The sequence below is a fragment of the Amia ocellicauda genome, chromosome 14 (genome assembly GCF_036373705.1).
Source record: "Amia ocellicauda isolate fAmiCal2 chromosome 14, fAmiCal2.hap1, whole genome shotgun sequence".
Lineage (NCBI taxonomy): Eukaryota > Metazoa > Chordata > Actinopteri > Amiiformes > Amiidae > Amia > Amia ocellicauda.
Genome location: NC_089863.1, coordinates 14,294,817 through 14,311,784, shown reverse-complemented (window position 1 = coordinate 14,311,784; position 16,968 = coordinate 14,294,817). Strand labels below are relative to the sequence as shown.

At 42.0% G+C, this 16,968-nt stretch overlaps 1 protein-coding gene across 1 annotated transcript; it reads left to right on the top strand.

The window, feature by feature from the left end:
• Window positions 1-92: 92 nt before the first annotated feature.
• On the top strand, window positions 93-16,753 carry atp1a2a (ATPase Na+/K+ transporting subunit alpha 2a). Its single transcript, XM_066723139.1, has 23 exons — window positions 93-239; window positions 3,317-3,406; window positions 3,608-3,667; window positions 3,800-4,003; window positions 4,627-4,740; window positions 5,772-5,906; window positions 6,691-6,808; window positions 9,122-9,390; window positions 9,588-9,786; window positions 10,025-10,134; window positions 10,732-10,866; window positions 11,290-11,479; window positions 11,669-11,844; window positions 12,285-12,421; window positions 12,638-12,788; window positions 12,961-13,129; window positions 13,340-13,494; window positions 13,856-13,979; window positions 14,265-14,410; window positions 14,921-15,051; window positions 15,544-15,645; window positions 15,768-15,859; window positions 16,422-16,753. The coding sequence occupies exons 1-23, from the start codon at window positions 228-230 to the stop codon at window positions 16,448-16,450; spliced, it is 3,048 nt and encodes a 1,015-aa protein (XP_066579236.1). The 5' UTR covers window positions 93-227; the 3' UTR covers window positions 16,451-16,753.
• The last annotated feature ends 215 nt before the right edge of the window (window positions 16,754-16,968 follow it).

The window sequence follows — 16,968 nt, the reverse complement described above, 5'->3', positions numbered from 1 at the left end:
ACCAAAAAAAGCAACTGGATTCACCCATGCGTTCGGAGATATGATTAGCTCCGACTGGGAGCACTCTGGGGGGAAAAAAAAGAAAGAAAGGAAGAAAAAAAGCCTAGATAAGTTCCAGAAGCCTGAGAGCCTCCCTCCGCCACTGGTCACGGTCTCATTAGCTCAGAGACTGCCCTCTGAAAGAGCACAGCAACAGGCTTCTCCAGCTTCTGCATAATCTCGCTGCGATGGGGAAAGGGGTAAGTACACAAGCTCCCTGGCTTCTCTTACTTATTCCATTTCTATTTCTATTTCCACTATTTTAAAGTGACCACAAGTTACCAAAAGTAACTTGTGCCATATTTCTGGCACAGCTCTCATTCAATTTCCCCACACTATCCCACAAAAATCAATCGATTTCATACATCAAACCATGTAAGGTAATTCATAGAACAGATATTCAAATTGTACAGAGCTTTGGAAACAAAGTGTCTAGAAATGAATCAACTGAAGAGCTAAAGGTTGATCTTTTAGAACAGATGGGAATCCCACTTAATAGATTTCTAGTTTTTCATGGTGTTTATTGTTTATTGAGTTTTGATAATTAATTCCAAAATAGGAAAAGTGGAATTCAGTTTACCCAGAAAGGCATCTTGGAGAAGTGTCATCTAAAAAAACGATTTAATTTATTCTTAGAGCACATCATTTAAACTTTTTGGAAGCAACCAACACTAAAGTGCCACTTGGGCATTAACAAAGCCTTGCCAATTCCAGTGCGTCGGGAGGATTGTGTCTGAGTTAGTCTTTTCTTTTCTATATTTCCTGAAAATGTAAATGTATGCTTGCTTTGGCGCAGCATGTGACATCTGTTTGATATTTTAGTGACATTTGAATGTGTCTGTGCTATCCGTCACACAAGTATTACAAGTGGGCGACAGTGCTTCAGTCAGTGTAAAAATGTTCCCTTCAGGTAATTTAATAAATGCCTGTTATTGCACAAGGAAAGGTCAAGCAAATAGCGCTGTGATAAATCCTAATCCTCAAGCAAACGGGATCTATTTGGGGACAGTCTTCCCCCAGATTGATTCTCCAGTTGTTTGTTTTTCTGTCGGTTAACTGCAGTCTGACTGATGCTGCTTCCCCAAATACTGGCATCATCGGTTTTCCTGAACCAAATCTTGATTCTGAAACTGGATACAATGTCCAGTTAAAGCTGAAATATACTGCTAAGCTATCTTTACTTTTTGTTGACGGTTTCAGTAAAATGTTTTCCTTTGGTCCCTGGTGAATTTTTAAAATAATAATAATAATAACGTGACACTCTGTTCCTTCTTCTCTTCGTGGTAGTGTTAAAAAAAACATCATACTTGGCAGAGTTTAAACCAAGAATAAATAGACAAGCTTACCAACACACACATGGGGCTGCTTTCTACTGACACGTGGAGCACACATACCAACAACCAAGTTCTCTTTCTGGGAGAGAGAAAATAAAACTTCCTCAGTATATAGCTTGTGCTTTGCATGTTGACTTAATCTTTCATAAACATAGCTGCAATGTGCTGTGTCAAGGGGGTCTCCAAAAGGCAGTTTTATATTCTTATTAAGTCTGTAGGCCCACTGGCAGCTGAAGTTCTGTGACTATCAAGGTCTGGGTCACACGACAGCCAGGGAAAGCAGAGGGAGCTGTAGTAAATAGCCCAAACTCTAGTATAATGTATTCTCTGTCGATAGACTTGCTTTGTCATCTGTTATTCTTCTCAAGTTCCAGAGTTCATGATACAAGTACAAGCCAGCCTCTATGAAGAGATAGACAACTGGTCCAACTGACATTCCATTCCTCTGGGATTATATATAAATATAGATAGATAGATAGATAGATAGATAGATAGATGTGCCAGCAGTTTTTGTTTTTTGTTTTTTTCTGCAAGTGTGCTAAATGTTCACACAGAGCAAGCTGTTGTTCTCTCCACGCCACCCAGTACTCGAACCGTAATCGACAGGGAATTTGAAGGGGATCATTGTGCTTACTCTACCCTGGCAGGGCTCTTCTGTAAAGGGCAACACATGGTAGCTGAAATTTTCAATGATCATTTTTTAAACCCAATTCTCCAGTTATTACCATTAGGCTTCCCAGTTCTCCAACTGAGGGCAAGGGCTTAATTCAGTGCTTAATTGGACTGATAATGTACTTACAATACTTACTTACTTACCCTTTCAAACTCCCCAACCTTATAATAGCTGGATATCTTGTAAACAAAAAAATATTTATATAGGTCTATATATACACACACACACACATATTTTAAAAATAGTTTTAGCTGGAAACGAAGGTCTAATTCCGGAGAAAAAACAGTTGGACTCAAGGGTTAGTTTGGTCAAAGGTTTAGTGGCGAAACCAAAAGACCAAACCTCAGGCGCCAGCAAAGACCACCTACTGTGAAAGGTTTTTAATGGGTTAATACATATGACCAGGCACAATGGAATTGAAAACTTTGGCACATCTTACTGCCAGTGTTCAGTTAAGTGACACTAAAGGTCTTAATTGACATCGCTTACACAATTAAGGATTCGATGTACTGTAACAGAGCCGAATACACCGGAAAATAAGAGGCCATTATACCTGTGGCAGCAGTAGATTATTACTGTGCACAGAAAGGCAGCCCAGCTTAAAAGGGGCTGTAGCCGGAGTAGGATGGTAAACTCTTGTCGGGTCTCTGGGTGGGAAACTGTGCCCGTTCGCATTTTGCCTCTCTTGCAGCTGCTTCTGTAATTTGAACCAAACAGCCCGAGATGCCTGTGAGCGTTTTCCATGATGTCCAGCTTTAAAGGGGAGTGGGGGTGTGGGGAACAATATTTCCATTCCTCTTAAAGGAGTTATAAATAGTCCTTGGGGATGTCTGCGGAGTGTCTTGTGCAGTGATAAAAGGAGTGCTTTGTTTCATTCAATACAGCAGTGAGGCGGCAAAGCTCACATTAACACTTGAGGGATTAAATACTTTTGACCAGGTTGCTGGATTGTTTTTCTCATTCGTTTTACACCTAATAATGTCATACAGAAATTGTTGAACACATTTTTATTAATTTCTTTCTTTTTAATGCAAGTTCACACATCGTTTCTTAATTTTTTTAGGGATCCATCCACCTCATAAAATGTATTCATATCATGGGTGTTCATATTTCCGTTGCCTAAACACCTTGTTGGCCATGTTGACTGTTGTTTAAGCTTCATTTCCATCATGCCCTACTTGCGTGAGATCTGTAGAAACATACTTGCAACATATATGTTTGTATGTATGTATGTCTGTATTAACTGTTTTAATTTTCTGCTTTCCTGAAGTGGGGTCGTGAGTACAGTCCTAACCAAAATGGAGGGAAGAAGAAGAAGAAAGAAAGGGATTTGGATGAACTGAAAAAGGAGGTGTCAATTGTGAGTTATCTACCCATATTGCTTTTTTCCAACCTTCAAACAGTCAAAGGATTTGCAGATTATATCTTTTAAGCAAAACAGAGACATACATTATATGTGTTACAAAATGGAGAATAAGTAAGACATTAAGAATGCATTTGAAGATCCACATCAAAATAGGTTGCAGTCATGATGAGCTTCTTTCCTTCTCTCCTCCCACAGGATGACCATAAGATTTCGCTAGATGATCTGGGCCGGAGGTATGGAGTGGACTTCTCCAAGGTAAGGACATTTCACAGTATTTCAACCTTCTCTTGGTGACTGTGAGTCCATCAGGAGAGTTGATGGGGTGGAGAGGTCATGCAGCAATAAGACCTCGACCTCTCTGATATTGTGTTGATCTTCCCTTCCCAGGGCTTAACCAATGCCAGGGCTGTGGAAATCCTGGCTCGCGATGGACCCAACAACCTCACCCCGCCTCCCACCACCCCAGAATGGGTCAAGTTCTGCCGGCAGCTTTTTGGGGGCTTCTCTATCTTGCTCTGGATCGGGGCCATCCTCTGCTTCCTGGCTTACAGCATACAGGCAGTCATGGAAGATGAGCCGGCCAACGACAATGTGAGCTTAATCTAATCTTCTGCTGCAAGGGTCCTAATAATAGACCAGGCTCTCAATGATAGAACTAGGAAAGCCATCCTATCAACTCTTCTTAAAATGATACCTGTCTCAGGGAGGGGAACAATTAAGGAGCAACTCATTTTTTGGGGGGTGGAGTAATTAATCAAATATATCCCCCTCTTACATAACTGAATGTGTCTGTAATAAGATGATAGTGAAGCTGTAAATCCATACACCTTGTAGGAGGCGAATGGATGATTGCCTGTGGTAAGGATGTCTAACACTTAACAGCACTTGTTAGACTTGTTTCAAAAGGCGTTGAGCTTGTGCTTTATCAGTAAAGTCCCTAGTGCTGAAAAAAGCCCCTGTTTGAGTCTTGCCTCTTGCAGTTATGAGATAACACTGCAAAGGAGGGGGGAGGGGGGTCAGAGTGAGAGTTTAAGGAAACATTTTGTGGAGATAACTGTGAAATCTATGCAGTTATACAATGCTGTAAGGAAATCTTGCCTTATCAACAAGGGCGAGTATAAATGTATTACTCCACATGAATAAGAGGATCCCAGTTGAGTTTGGTTCCATCCCTTGACATTTTATCTCCCTAAATTGGTGTGTGTTTTTTTCAGTTGTACCTGGGGGTGGTGTTGGCTGCAGTGGTCATCATCACTGGCTGCTTCTCATACTACCAGGAGGCCAAAAGCTCGAGGATCATGGACTCCTTCAAGAATATGGTCCCTCAGGTGAGTCGAAACAGAACTCAGGATTGGTGTTTACTCTCTTATTAGGTCAATGAATTGCGATACTGTCAATATAAAGTAAATACAAAAATAAATAGAAATACTCTTTTATAATGGTCTCCTCCCATGCTGCCCACATATGTAATATATCGTGAATGAAATTAAGGGAAGAAGTGACCAAGCAAACAGAAAGCAAAAAAATAGAGGGTTGTTTCTTTCTCTGGATTTCCCTTGGCTTGTGGACAGGTTTTTCCAATGGTCTATTCCTTAGGACTAACCTCAACCCCATACCCCTCCCCCCTCCCCGCCCTTTCCTCTATCTATCTGTCCACCTCTCTGTTTCCCTGGCAAGTCTGCTATACCAGAGAGAGTCATGGCGAAATGGAGCTCTGCACAGCTGCAAGCTGCTGGGTGTGATAAAGATTACAATTAAGCTGTCAGCTGTGTACCCTTCCAAGCCCTGCTCCCCAACCCCACTCTGCCACACATGCTTCTTAATAAACATCTATTCATACAGGCACTGAAAGATGGAAGGGATGCATTTAAGGCACAACTTTTTCTAAACAAAGACGATACCAGTGCATCTGTGGTGGGACTTATTATTTGGAGTCTTTCAAAGACATTCTTTGTTGTTGACTTGCACTCCATGCTAGGTCAGGGAAGTTAAAAGAGGGGGAGCAGTTCCAGGCAGAATGATAACCCTTTACTAGCTCGGGGCCTATAGAAAAGTAAAATACTACGAATGCACCCGTTCCAAGACCTATGTGTGCTTTGCAATACCATGAACAAATCCCAGCCTCCCAACCCCACTTAGAAGTGTCTCCCGATCAAAGCTCTGAACGTGACAACTGAGAAAGAGGTCTATTTCACTTTCTCTTGACTGTGTTTAAATAAATACATTTCCCCAGCGATATTAAATGAAATCATATAATAACAAGGGTGCTAGAGTGTAATGGTATTCACCTTATGAGGTTGTACTGTAATAACATTATATCCATAGAAAAGACCTATACTCTGTGCATCTCTATGTCTAGCAAGCCTTGGTGATCCGTGAAGGAGAGAAGATCCAGATCAACGCAGAAGAAGTGGTGGTGGGCGATTTAGTGGAGATCAAAGGTGGAGACAGAATTCCAGCTGACCTGAGGATCATTTCATCTCATGGCTGCAAGGTGCAAATTCTCTTTCCATATATACAGTGAGGGAAAAAAGTATTTGAGCCCCTGCTGATTTTGTACATTTGCCCACTGACAAAGAAATGACCAGTCTATAATTTTAATGGTAGGTGTATTTTAACAGTGAGAGACAGAATAACAACAAAAAAATCAAGAAAAACGCATTTCAAAAAAGTTATAAATTGATTTGCATGTTAATGAGGGAAATAAGTATTTGATCCCCTATCAATCAGCAAGACTTCTGGCTCCCAGGTGTCTTTTATACAGGTAACGAGCTGAGATTAGGAGCACTCTCTTAAAAATCAGCAGGGGATCAAATACTTTTTTCCCTCACTGTATATATATATGAATAAATCAAAATAATATTTAATTAATACATATCATTTAATATGAATGAAATGATAGTATACAATTAAAAATACTTTGAGTCATATTTTAATTAAAGCAATATTAATTTTCCTAAATAAACTCTTTGATAACATACTGACATTATTTGTTACAATAGTACCAAATTAGTGAGCAGAGCACCTGGTGGTACTGCTACAGTAGTGCTTATTGGGAAATGTTATTTTATGTTATTGTTATTGCTGTAAATTGCTGAATGTTGGCACCCCCTAAACGATGGTGCCTAAGGTTACCAAATGGTAGCACAGGCCTATACATACAGTGTGTTAGAAAGGTGTTTGTACACTTCACTTTAAACTATGTTTTACATTAATCATCTTAGCGATTATTAGAAAATATTTAAAATGTGTGTATGACTGCTGTGTGGATGTTTCAGGTGGATAACTCTTCCCTGACCGGTGAATCTGAACCTCAGACCCGATCTCCTGAGTTCACTCACGAGAACCCACTGGAGACTAGAAACATTGGCTTCTTCTCTACCAACTGCGTGGAGGGTGAGTGTTTACAAATCTATAACCTCTGAAGATCAATTGAACATGAAGCTCAGACTCCAGTTTACTATGTGGAAGTCCCTACTGTCATAATAAAATGTGTTGTTTATAAATATAATCTAACACAGTAGTAGGAGAAGACATTGCTGTTGATTGCACATACTACATATTCAATTAATAAATGTCCAATTATTAACTTTACTCATAACTGAGCTGCATAAAATCAGGTTCCTGTGGGAATGGGGTTGGGGGGTGCTGCTTATATAAATAATAGTGACTCTCAGTTACCATTTTAAACTCTCATGGAAAATTGCTGGCTTTGTTGATAGCAACAAAGCTCTGCCAAGCACCCGGCCCCTTCCAGTTGACGGCTACGGTTCACCGTGTCGTCCCCACAGCTCGGTTTGCGTACAGAAACCTGCAGAGCTTGCCAAGAATAGGCATTCCATTGTTACAGATGTGTCGTTTATTTCTGCAGAGCGGTGATGAAACCACACTCAAGCTTTCCTAGGTTTTAAACAGCCGTACAGTGCATCCAGAAAGTATTCACAGCGCTTCACTTTTTCCACATTTTGTTATGTTACAGCCTTATTCCAAAATGGATTAAATTCATTATTTTCCTCTAAATTCTACAAACAATACTCCATAATGACAACGTGAAAGAAGTTTGTTTGAAATCTTTGCAAATGTATTAAAAATAAAAAACAAAAAAAGCACATGCACATAAATATTCACAGCCTTTTCTAAATACTTTGTTGGAGCACCTTTGGCACCAATTACAGCCTCAAGTCTTTTTGAGTATGATGCTACAAGCTTCTTCTTTGCAGGACCTCTCAAGCTCCATCAGGTTGGATGGGGAGCGTCGGTGCACAGCCATTTTCAGATCTCTCCAGAGATGTTCAATCAGGTTCAAGTCTGGGCTCTGGCTGGGCCACTCAAGGACATTCACAGAGTTGTCCTGTAGCCACTCCGTTGTTATCTTGGCTGTGTGCTGGCCTGTTGGAAGATGAACCTTCGTCCCAGTCTGAGGTCCAGAGCGCTCTGGAGCAGGTTTTCATCAAGGATGTCTCTGTACATTGCTGCATTCATCTTTCCCTCGATCCTGACTAGTCTCCCAGTTCCTGCCGCTGAAAAACATCCCCACAGCATGATGCTGCCACCATCATGCTTCACTGTAGGGAAGTTATTGGCCAGGTGATGAGCAGTGCCTGGTTTCCTCCAGACATGATGCTTGCCAGTCAGGCCAAAGAGTTCAATCTTTGTTTCATCAGACCAGAGAATTTTGTTTCTCATGGTCTGAGAGTCCTTCAGATGCCTTTTGGCAAACTCCAGATGAGCTGTCATGTGCCTTTAACTGAGGAGTGGCTTCCGTCTGGCCACTCTACCATACAGACCTGATTGGTGGAGTGCTTCAGAGATGGCTGTTCTTCTGGAAGGTTGTCCTCTCTCCACAGAGACACGCTGGAGCTCTGTCAGAGTGACCATCCGGGTTCTTGGTCACCTCCCTGACTAAGGCCCTTCTCCCCCAATCGCTCAGTTTGGCCGGGCGGCCAGCTCTAGGAAGAGTCCTGGTGGTTCCAAACGTCTTCCATTTATGGATGATGGAGGCCACTGTGCTCATTGGGACCTTCAATGCTGCAGACATTTTTCTGTACCCTTCCCCAGATCTGTGCCTCGATACAATTATGTCTCGGAGGTCTACAGACAATTCCTTGGACTTCATGGCTTGGTTTGTGTTCTGACATGCACTGTTAACTGTGGGACCTTATATAGACAGGTGTGTGCCTTTCCAAATCATGTCCAATCAACTGAATTTACCACAGGTGGACTCCAATCAAGTTGTAGAAACATCTCAAGGATGATCAGTGGAAACAGGATGCACCTGAGCTCAATTTTGAGTGTCATGGCAAAGGCTGTGAATACTTATGTACTTTTTTGTTTTTTATTTTTAATACATTTGCAAAGATTTCAAACAAACTTCTTTCACATTGTCATTGTGGGGTATTGTTTGTAGAATTTTGAGGAAAATAATGAATTTAATCCATTTTGGAATAAGGCTGTAACATAACAAAGAAGGGTTTTCAGTTTCAGCTTCCATCTGAACATCTGAAAATCAAACAGGCTGCGATTAAACATTCATAGATTTTGAATATATTTTGCAAATGCTCAAGCACTCAGACCTCAGACCTGACTTCCCAGTGGCTTTGCCGGTTACTCAGAACTGACCAGACGTGAGCATCTGAAGCGGAGTAATAAGTTAATAAGTCATTTGCAGCTGTTCTTCCTTTGATCAGTGGGTTTCTCCTCGCTACACAGGTACAGCTAAGGGTATCGTGATTGCGACCGGAGACCGCACTGTCATGGGCCGAATTGCCACGCTGGCCTCGGGGCTGGAGGGGGGCCGCACGCCCATTTCCATGGAGATCGAGCACTTCATTCACATCATCACGGGCGTGGCCGTCTTCCTGGGCGTGTCCTTCTTTGTCCTGTCCCTCATGCTGGGATACTCCTGGCTGGAGGCGGTCATCTTCCTCATCGGCATCATTGTGGCCAACGTCCCCGAGGGGCTTCTGGCCACCGTTACTGTGAGCTGCCACTCTCCTGCTGTCCTTTTTGTATCAACTAGGCAGTTGAATCTGGTTTAGATCAGTATTTTGTTGTTCCTTGTGTTTTTAAAGGAGCCCACACACCACCACTACAAACAGGTAATGGCGTACTAATTCCATATTTGCAGTTTGGATTAATTCTTTATTTTTTTCTTTCTCTATTTCCGGATGGCTAGGTGTGTCTGACACTGACAGCCAAGCGCATGGCTCGCAAGAACTGTCTTGTGAAGAATCTGGAAGCTGTGGAGACATTGGGATCTACTTCCACTATCTGCTCTGACAAGACTGGCACGCTGACACAGAACCGGATGACCGTGGCCCACATGTGGTTTGATAACCAGATCCACGAAGCCGACACCACAGAAGATCAGTCAGGTACACGACCTGTGGGCTCAAAGTACTTCCCAAAATACTGTATACAGTCCTGATGATGCACAAGGCCAAGCTGCTTGTCTGTCAGCTCCTGTTTTGGTGTTGGTCTTTTTCTTACTCCAGCTTTTAACTTCCATGTCAAAGCTGCTAATTTTCAAAATTCTACAGTACGACTCTTCTAACACCTTTAAAAAGCCCTTACTGATAAAGTTTGAAATGTGTCTCTGCTTCATATCCACAGGATCCACCTTTGACAAGAGTTCTGCTACCTGGACTGCACTGGCTCGCATTGCTGGCCTGTGCAACAGAGCCGTATTTAAACCAGGTCAAGAAAGGACCCCCATTATGAAGGTCAGCCCTCCTGCATGAGTCCAGAAAAACTCTTTATTGACTTACTACTGAATAGGACATGATGAGAGTAATCTGATGGCAACCGGCAGTGACTATGACTATTGCCATTCCTTTATTATTATTATTATTTTTATTTCTTGGCAGACGCCCTTATCCAGGGCGACTTACAACATAGGTGCAAAACAAAGTGCAAAAATACAGATAAAGTAAAGGCATTAAACATTACAAATTAAATTGAACTAAAACATAGCAATTCAAAATAATACATTTTACAAATTCCAATATACAATTACACAGGCAGCTGCAGCTTTAGCTGCAGATCTTAAGAATCTCAAGAATCGAGATCTCAATTTACTCTCAAAACATTTTTAAATAACATTTTCATGTTTTGATAGACTAAAGTTATTAATAATTTACATTTACTAGCTATTTGTACGTGAAGGTAGGCAGGGAGAACAAAACTTGACAACAGAGAAAAAGTTTAACTGACTCCAGACACATTTAATTAATTAATTAATTAATTAATTAATTAATTAATTAAAAGTATGCCTTTAGCAAACAGCCTTTTAATTGACATCCTGTGCATGGTGATTACAGAGAGAGACTTCTGGGGACGCCTCAGAGTCTGCCCTGCTGAAGTGTATCGAGCTGTCCTGTGGTTCGGTTCGGAAAATGAGAGATGAGAACCTTAAGGTGGCCGAGATTCCCTTCAACTCTACCAACAAGTACCAGGTAAAGATAAAATGTCATGAACAAGCTAGAGCCATAAATGCCATCCACAACTGGTCTTCAGACTGTCAAGTTTGGAAATAACCATGCAGAGTTATATGGGAAAAGGGTGTGGCTCCACCACAGACAGATCTGTCTGTCTACCAACTGTAGTCTTTTGGGACCATGTGGTATTTTATTCTGATTGTCCCTCAGGGCTTTATTACTAGAAATTACTTTGATATGGAGACATGTTGCTATTAAGAAAGAAAAAATATTTTACCAATTTGGTGAAAAGGTGCTTTAATTTCAATCTCAAATGTATGGGAGTGCAACAGATCAAAAAAAAAAAAAAGCAGATTTTGTCAATGGATTTAAGATTCATGGAGAGGGAAAAAAGAGAAAAGACCCTCTGTTTTTGACCACCCATGTCCAATTTCATTGCAGCTGTCTATTCACGAGTCACAGGATATCCCCAATGGGAACATCCTGGTGATGAAAGGAGCACCAGAGAGAATCTTAGACCGCTGCAGCTCCATCATGATACATGGCCAGGAGATTCTGCTAGATGAGGAGATGAAGGAAGCCTTCCAAAATGCCTATCTTGAACTGGGAGGCCTGGGAGAGAGAGTTTTGGGTGAGTCGGGCTTCCACTCAAATAAATTAAGGTATAAAACCAGGTTTTGGCTTTGAATTGGAGATGCATATTCTCCCATCCCTATGGGATGACCCTTGCTGTCTCATATAAAAATCCAGTAAACAAATGTAAAATGAAAATTCATCAAAGAAGTTCCATCACTCTGTGCCTCTCTCTGTCACCATACAGGATTCTGTCATTATAACCTGCCACCGGACAGATTCCCCCGAGGGTTCAAGTTTGATGCCGATGAAGTGAACTTCCCCATAGAGGACATGTGCTTTGTGGGGCTGATGTCGATGATCGACCCCCCAAGAGCCGCTGTGCCCGACGCAGTTGGAAAGTGCCGAAGTGCGGGAATCAAGGTCAGCAAACTTGAGAATAATGCACCAACAGACTTGCTCAAGGAAATTAGTCAACTTGAATGTCTGCACACATCCAAGTCCTTTAGGAGTATCCAGAGGTCCTTGAATCTCTGAAAATGCGTTGGTTATATTGATGTTTGTTGAAGGAAGATCAGGGCTCGGTAAGAGACACAAAGGCAACACATATCCCATGGGATTCTAAGAAACCATTTAAAAGTATCTATCTTGATGCAAAGACATCAGAAGGGTAACAGATCAGGGTTGGTCAATTGCTTAATAGTGGTACATTAGTTGCTTATAAACCCAAAACATTCATGTTATGGAATCCTGGACAGAGCTTAGACATATCATGCTTTGGCAGCTTTAGTCTGATCTCTTAATCAGGAGTTCTGGCAACTGCTGTCCTACTCATTGGCATCCATCCTAACTTTCATTGACAGGTCATCATGGTGACAGGGGACCATCCCATCACTGCCAAGGCCATTGCAAAGGGTGTAGGAATTATCTCAGAAGGAAACGAGACTGTTGAAGACATTGCAGAAAGACTGAATATCCCTCTGGGGCAGGTCAACCCAAGGTGAGATATAACACACCATAAACTCACATAGGCATCAGCTGAAATACTCTGATAGTTTTTTCCTTTTGCGATCTTTTTGTGTCCTAATTATTGATGCCCCATACATCTTTATACTGTAATGCAACCTCAGAGCTGGAAGATTTACGTGAGTAGATTAGATTGGAGGTGAAGCAAAGGCAGACATCGCTGCATTCTCATCCTCTTGTATTGTTCCAGGGACGCAAAGGCCTGTGTAGTCCACGGCTCTGATCTGAAGGACATGAGTTTGGAATACCTGGATGATATTCTGAAGTACCACACAGAGATTGTCTTTGCTCGCACCTCTCCCCAACAAAAACTCATCATTGTGGAAGGCTGCCAGAGACAAGTAAGTGTACTCCACACAGGGAATCCTACAGGCAAATTAGGGCAATAATAGAGACTGCTGTTCTTGAATCTCCCATTACCAAGTACACCTGTTGAAGAACCCGTTACACTTGAACTACAATGTGGTTTCCATTACTGAGATAAACACAGAGGTTCTGCTGTGGTGTCTGTAGGGTGCCATTGTGGCCGTGACGGGAGACGGTGTCAATGATTCTCCAGCTCTGAAGAAGGCTGACATTGGGGTTGCCATGGGAATCGCGGGGTCCGACGTTTCCAAACAGGCAGCTGATATGATCCTGCTGGATGACAACTTTGCATCCATCGTCACTGGAGTGGAGGAAGGTGAGACATGCCTGCTGTGGACTGGATGTACACCACTCCTTTATAAATCATATCACATTGTGCATTTAAAGATCTCATGGTTATCCCCCTAACCCCAAAATACAAGTAGCAACTCCTTACAGAGAACATCAAGTTCTACATAGCAGCTTTCTCTGACAGGCATGTAGTAGGTGCATCAGTCAATTAATTTCTGTGGATTCCCTTTGTTAGGCCGGCTGATCTTTGACAACCTGAAGAAGTCCATCGCCTACACATTGACCAGCAACATCCCAGAGATCACCCCCTTCCTGTTCTTCATCATCGCCAACATCCCGCTACCCCTGGGCACTGTCACCATCCTCTGCATCGACCTGGGCACAGACATGGTGAGCTTGTGCTGTCACATAAAGTGTACACAAACACAGCTGTCTCTCACTTGCTCTGGCATGCAGTCTTCAGCACAGATGGGGTGGCGTGTGGGGGGGGGGGGGTGGAGGAGGATCTTAATTTCAAACTGGGTTCCTCAAGTCTGGTTCTCATGTGTCACTTTAATTTCTCAATCCAAGCATTGCCAAACATGTTTTTGCCTAATTGGACCAAAACACAAGCCCATAGTGGTGTGTAGCTCCAGTCCTAAAGGACCACAAGTCTTCAGGTTTTCATTACACCTGAGCTTTTCTGGCCGTTGTTGTATCTGTTTGCCTTGGCTTTGTGACTGGGCTGCTGAATGTGCAATACGGTCCACAGGTCCCAGCCATTTCTCTGGCTTATGAAACAGCGGAGAGCGACATCATGAAGAGGCAGCCCCGGAACTCCAAGACAGACAAGCTGGTCAATGAAAGACTTATCAGCATGGCGTATGGGCAAATTGGTGAGAATCGCCACAGGGATCAGTTGCCTTGAATTGTTAGCGCATGTATAGGAATGGTCATATGGTTGCATATAGGTTTTTTAGAGAGCATTATGTGCAGAAATTAAGCCAAGTCTTGCATTACAAGAATTTGTGTATTAAAATAAGGGTTACATTTTGGTCCACCATGAACTTAGGTTTATGTTAAGCTTGGAAGGTGCATAGTGGAAGGTGTAATCTTTTCCTGTGCTATTGCTTTGGCCCAATATGAGTTAATTATAAAATTATCATTTTTGCTCTGCTTAGGGATGATCCAAGCCTTGGGTGGCTTCTTCACCTACTTCGTGATCCTGGCAGAGAATGGCTTCCTGCCCTCGAGACTGCTGGGAATTCGTCTTGAATGGGATGACCGCAGCCGAAACGATGTAGAGGACAGTTACGGGCAGCAGTGGGTGAGTGGGGAAACAGCATAGCAAAGATATTGAGTACAGTTGCCTAGTATAGACTGGAGGAGAGTATTCTGTCATTGGGATATCCTGTTTTACCAAAGCAAGGCTGTCACAACGCTGCTGTACTGCCACAGCTATGTCACTACTGTTGCAAAACCCAGAACCTCTTCTAGGCAGGAAGCCAACTAGAGCTGTAGCCAATAGATCATTTTCTTGTTTATTACTGCCCCGTGGTCTCCAGAACTAAGAGGAGGCATACAGGTTTTTCATTTACCAAGGAATCCTTTGCTGCCAGAGCAGCGTGGGGGTGTACGCAATCCTCATTATGGGTACGGGATTGATGAAAGAGCAGCATCCAAATAGGCATTTTTTGTAGTATAAAGTTGTATTTGTAAAAGGGATCTGTACTGTGTGTTTGCGTGCACGGCTTTATAAAGCTAATTAACTAGAGGTGCACCTTTCCTGTGTAGCTTGATCTGGACACACGCTAACCACCCGTTTCTGCTCCCACAGACCTATGAGCAGCGGAAGATAGTGGAGTTCACCTGCCACACAGCCTTCTTTGCCAGCATCGTGGTGGTGCAGTGGGCTGATCTCATCATCTGCAAAACCAGGAGGAACTCAGTCTTTCAGCAAGGCATGAAGTGAGTGAACTGGACACCTGGGTCTGGAAGATCTCTCTTCCAGGAATCCTGACAGACCCAAATAGATGTCACCTTTCTGTAGTTCAACATTTAAAATCAAAGATCTGGGGCAAAGTGTGTTCTATAACAAAGATCTATTTTGGGGGATGTGGTTCTCCTTTAAATGAGCAGAAATCTAGAAATGTAATCCTGATCACTTACACTTAAAAATAATACTTGAAAAAGTATTGTTTTGTTGCACTTGTGTAGCGGCCTGTGACAGTTGATCTTGAAGGGCGCCAAATCAGACAAGGACTTGATTGCTCGCTGGCTTTTTTGGCCGAACGAACTGCAACTATACTTGAAACACAAGCTTAAAATCATTGCACAGGACTGTGAACAGTAATTGATGTAAGCAATCTACTTATACTTTCAGTCTCCGTGTTCTGCAATCGGAAAGTGGCACCGTTCCAGGAGTTAAATATCTGAAACTGAAACGGTCTGTGTTTTCAGGAACCGTATCCTGATCTTCGGCCTGTTTGAAGAGACGGCACTGGCAGCTTTCCTCTCCTACTGCCCGGGCATGGACGTGGCGCTGCGCATGTACCCGCTCAAGTACGTACCTTCCTTTTCCCAGTTGCACAGATCTCGTAATTACTTGTTGTCCTCTTTCAGGTGAGACTGCTTATAGTCTTGATATTCTCTCAGGGATTTAAATCTGTCCTCTACCCTTTCAGGATCACATGGTGGTTTTGCGCCTTCCCCTACAGTCTGCTGATCTTCATTTACGACGAAATCAGGAAGCTCATCCTGCGCAGAAACCCTGGCGGTATGTATTTAGGGCTTTTATTAGACTTCCCATATGTAGGCCTGTATTAATTGCATGCATTTATTTATTTGATATAAAGGCAGGTTATCTTGTTATCAAAAAACATTAGGTCACCAGAATTAGGTTTATTTTGTTTGTTTTGCTCCAGGTCTACACATAAAATATTCCTTTATACGAGTTGCCTTCTTGGTTCAGTAGCAAAGTCATAAAATAGTAACAGGAGCTCTGTACTGAGGACAAGATAGCAACAGGATACTTACCCAGAAAAACTAGGTGCCAATCCAGGACAGCAACTGTGAGCATTCATTCTGTTGTGAAACATAGATACTTACAGCAAACTGCGAGGCTATGCCCTCCCATGACAGTAGGTTTTTTTATGTCTAAATATCTATACGTACTGCAATGCATGCATTTATTCGGCATGCGAGACCACTGAGTGGAGTTTCAGAATTAAGACAAAAAGTGTTGAGGGTCAACCTGGGATCAAGGCACACTGAGACAAATTAGGGTTTAATTCTTAGTGTATTTTGTAATTCAAATAATTTTTTCTTTCCCTTTACAGGCTGGGTGGAGAGAGAAACTTACTATTAATCCAAGGAGTGGTGAAGAATATGACACGTGTTGTAGGGAAATGTAGATTTGAGGTGTTAGTACATTTTATTTTACAAAGTAAAATGTATGTGAGGAACAGTTTATCCTAACTCTTTAAGTGTACAAAAGGCTTTTATATGTATATATAGATAAACAAAGGAAAAGTTAATATTCTTCCACTTCTGTAAGTTACTATTCTGGTTTCATGTTAGTGAAGGGAAATGAAGAATCACAAAAGTCAGATGAATATTTAACACCAAACAGACTAAGTCAGATCACTGAATAAAACTGTTTTAAGTACAATTGCATTCTTCATTTTCATACGGTGATAAAAAGAATGTGCATCTATTTTTCAGCCCCTCTTTGGCTACACTACTATTTGATAAATGAACCAGGTTTTCCTGGTATATCAGAGAGAAAGGGTAACTTTGTTCAACAATTTTCCCATGTACAAAGTAAAACGATTTTCTGAAGAAATATATGTTTGAAATGTGGTTATAGAGCAGATTTTGGTAATG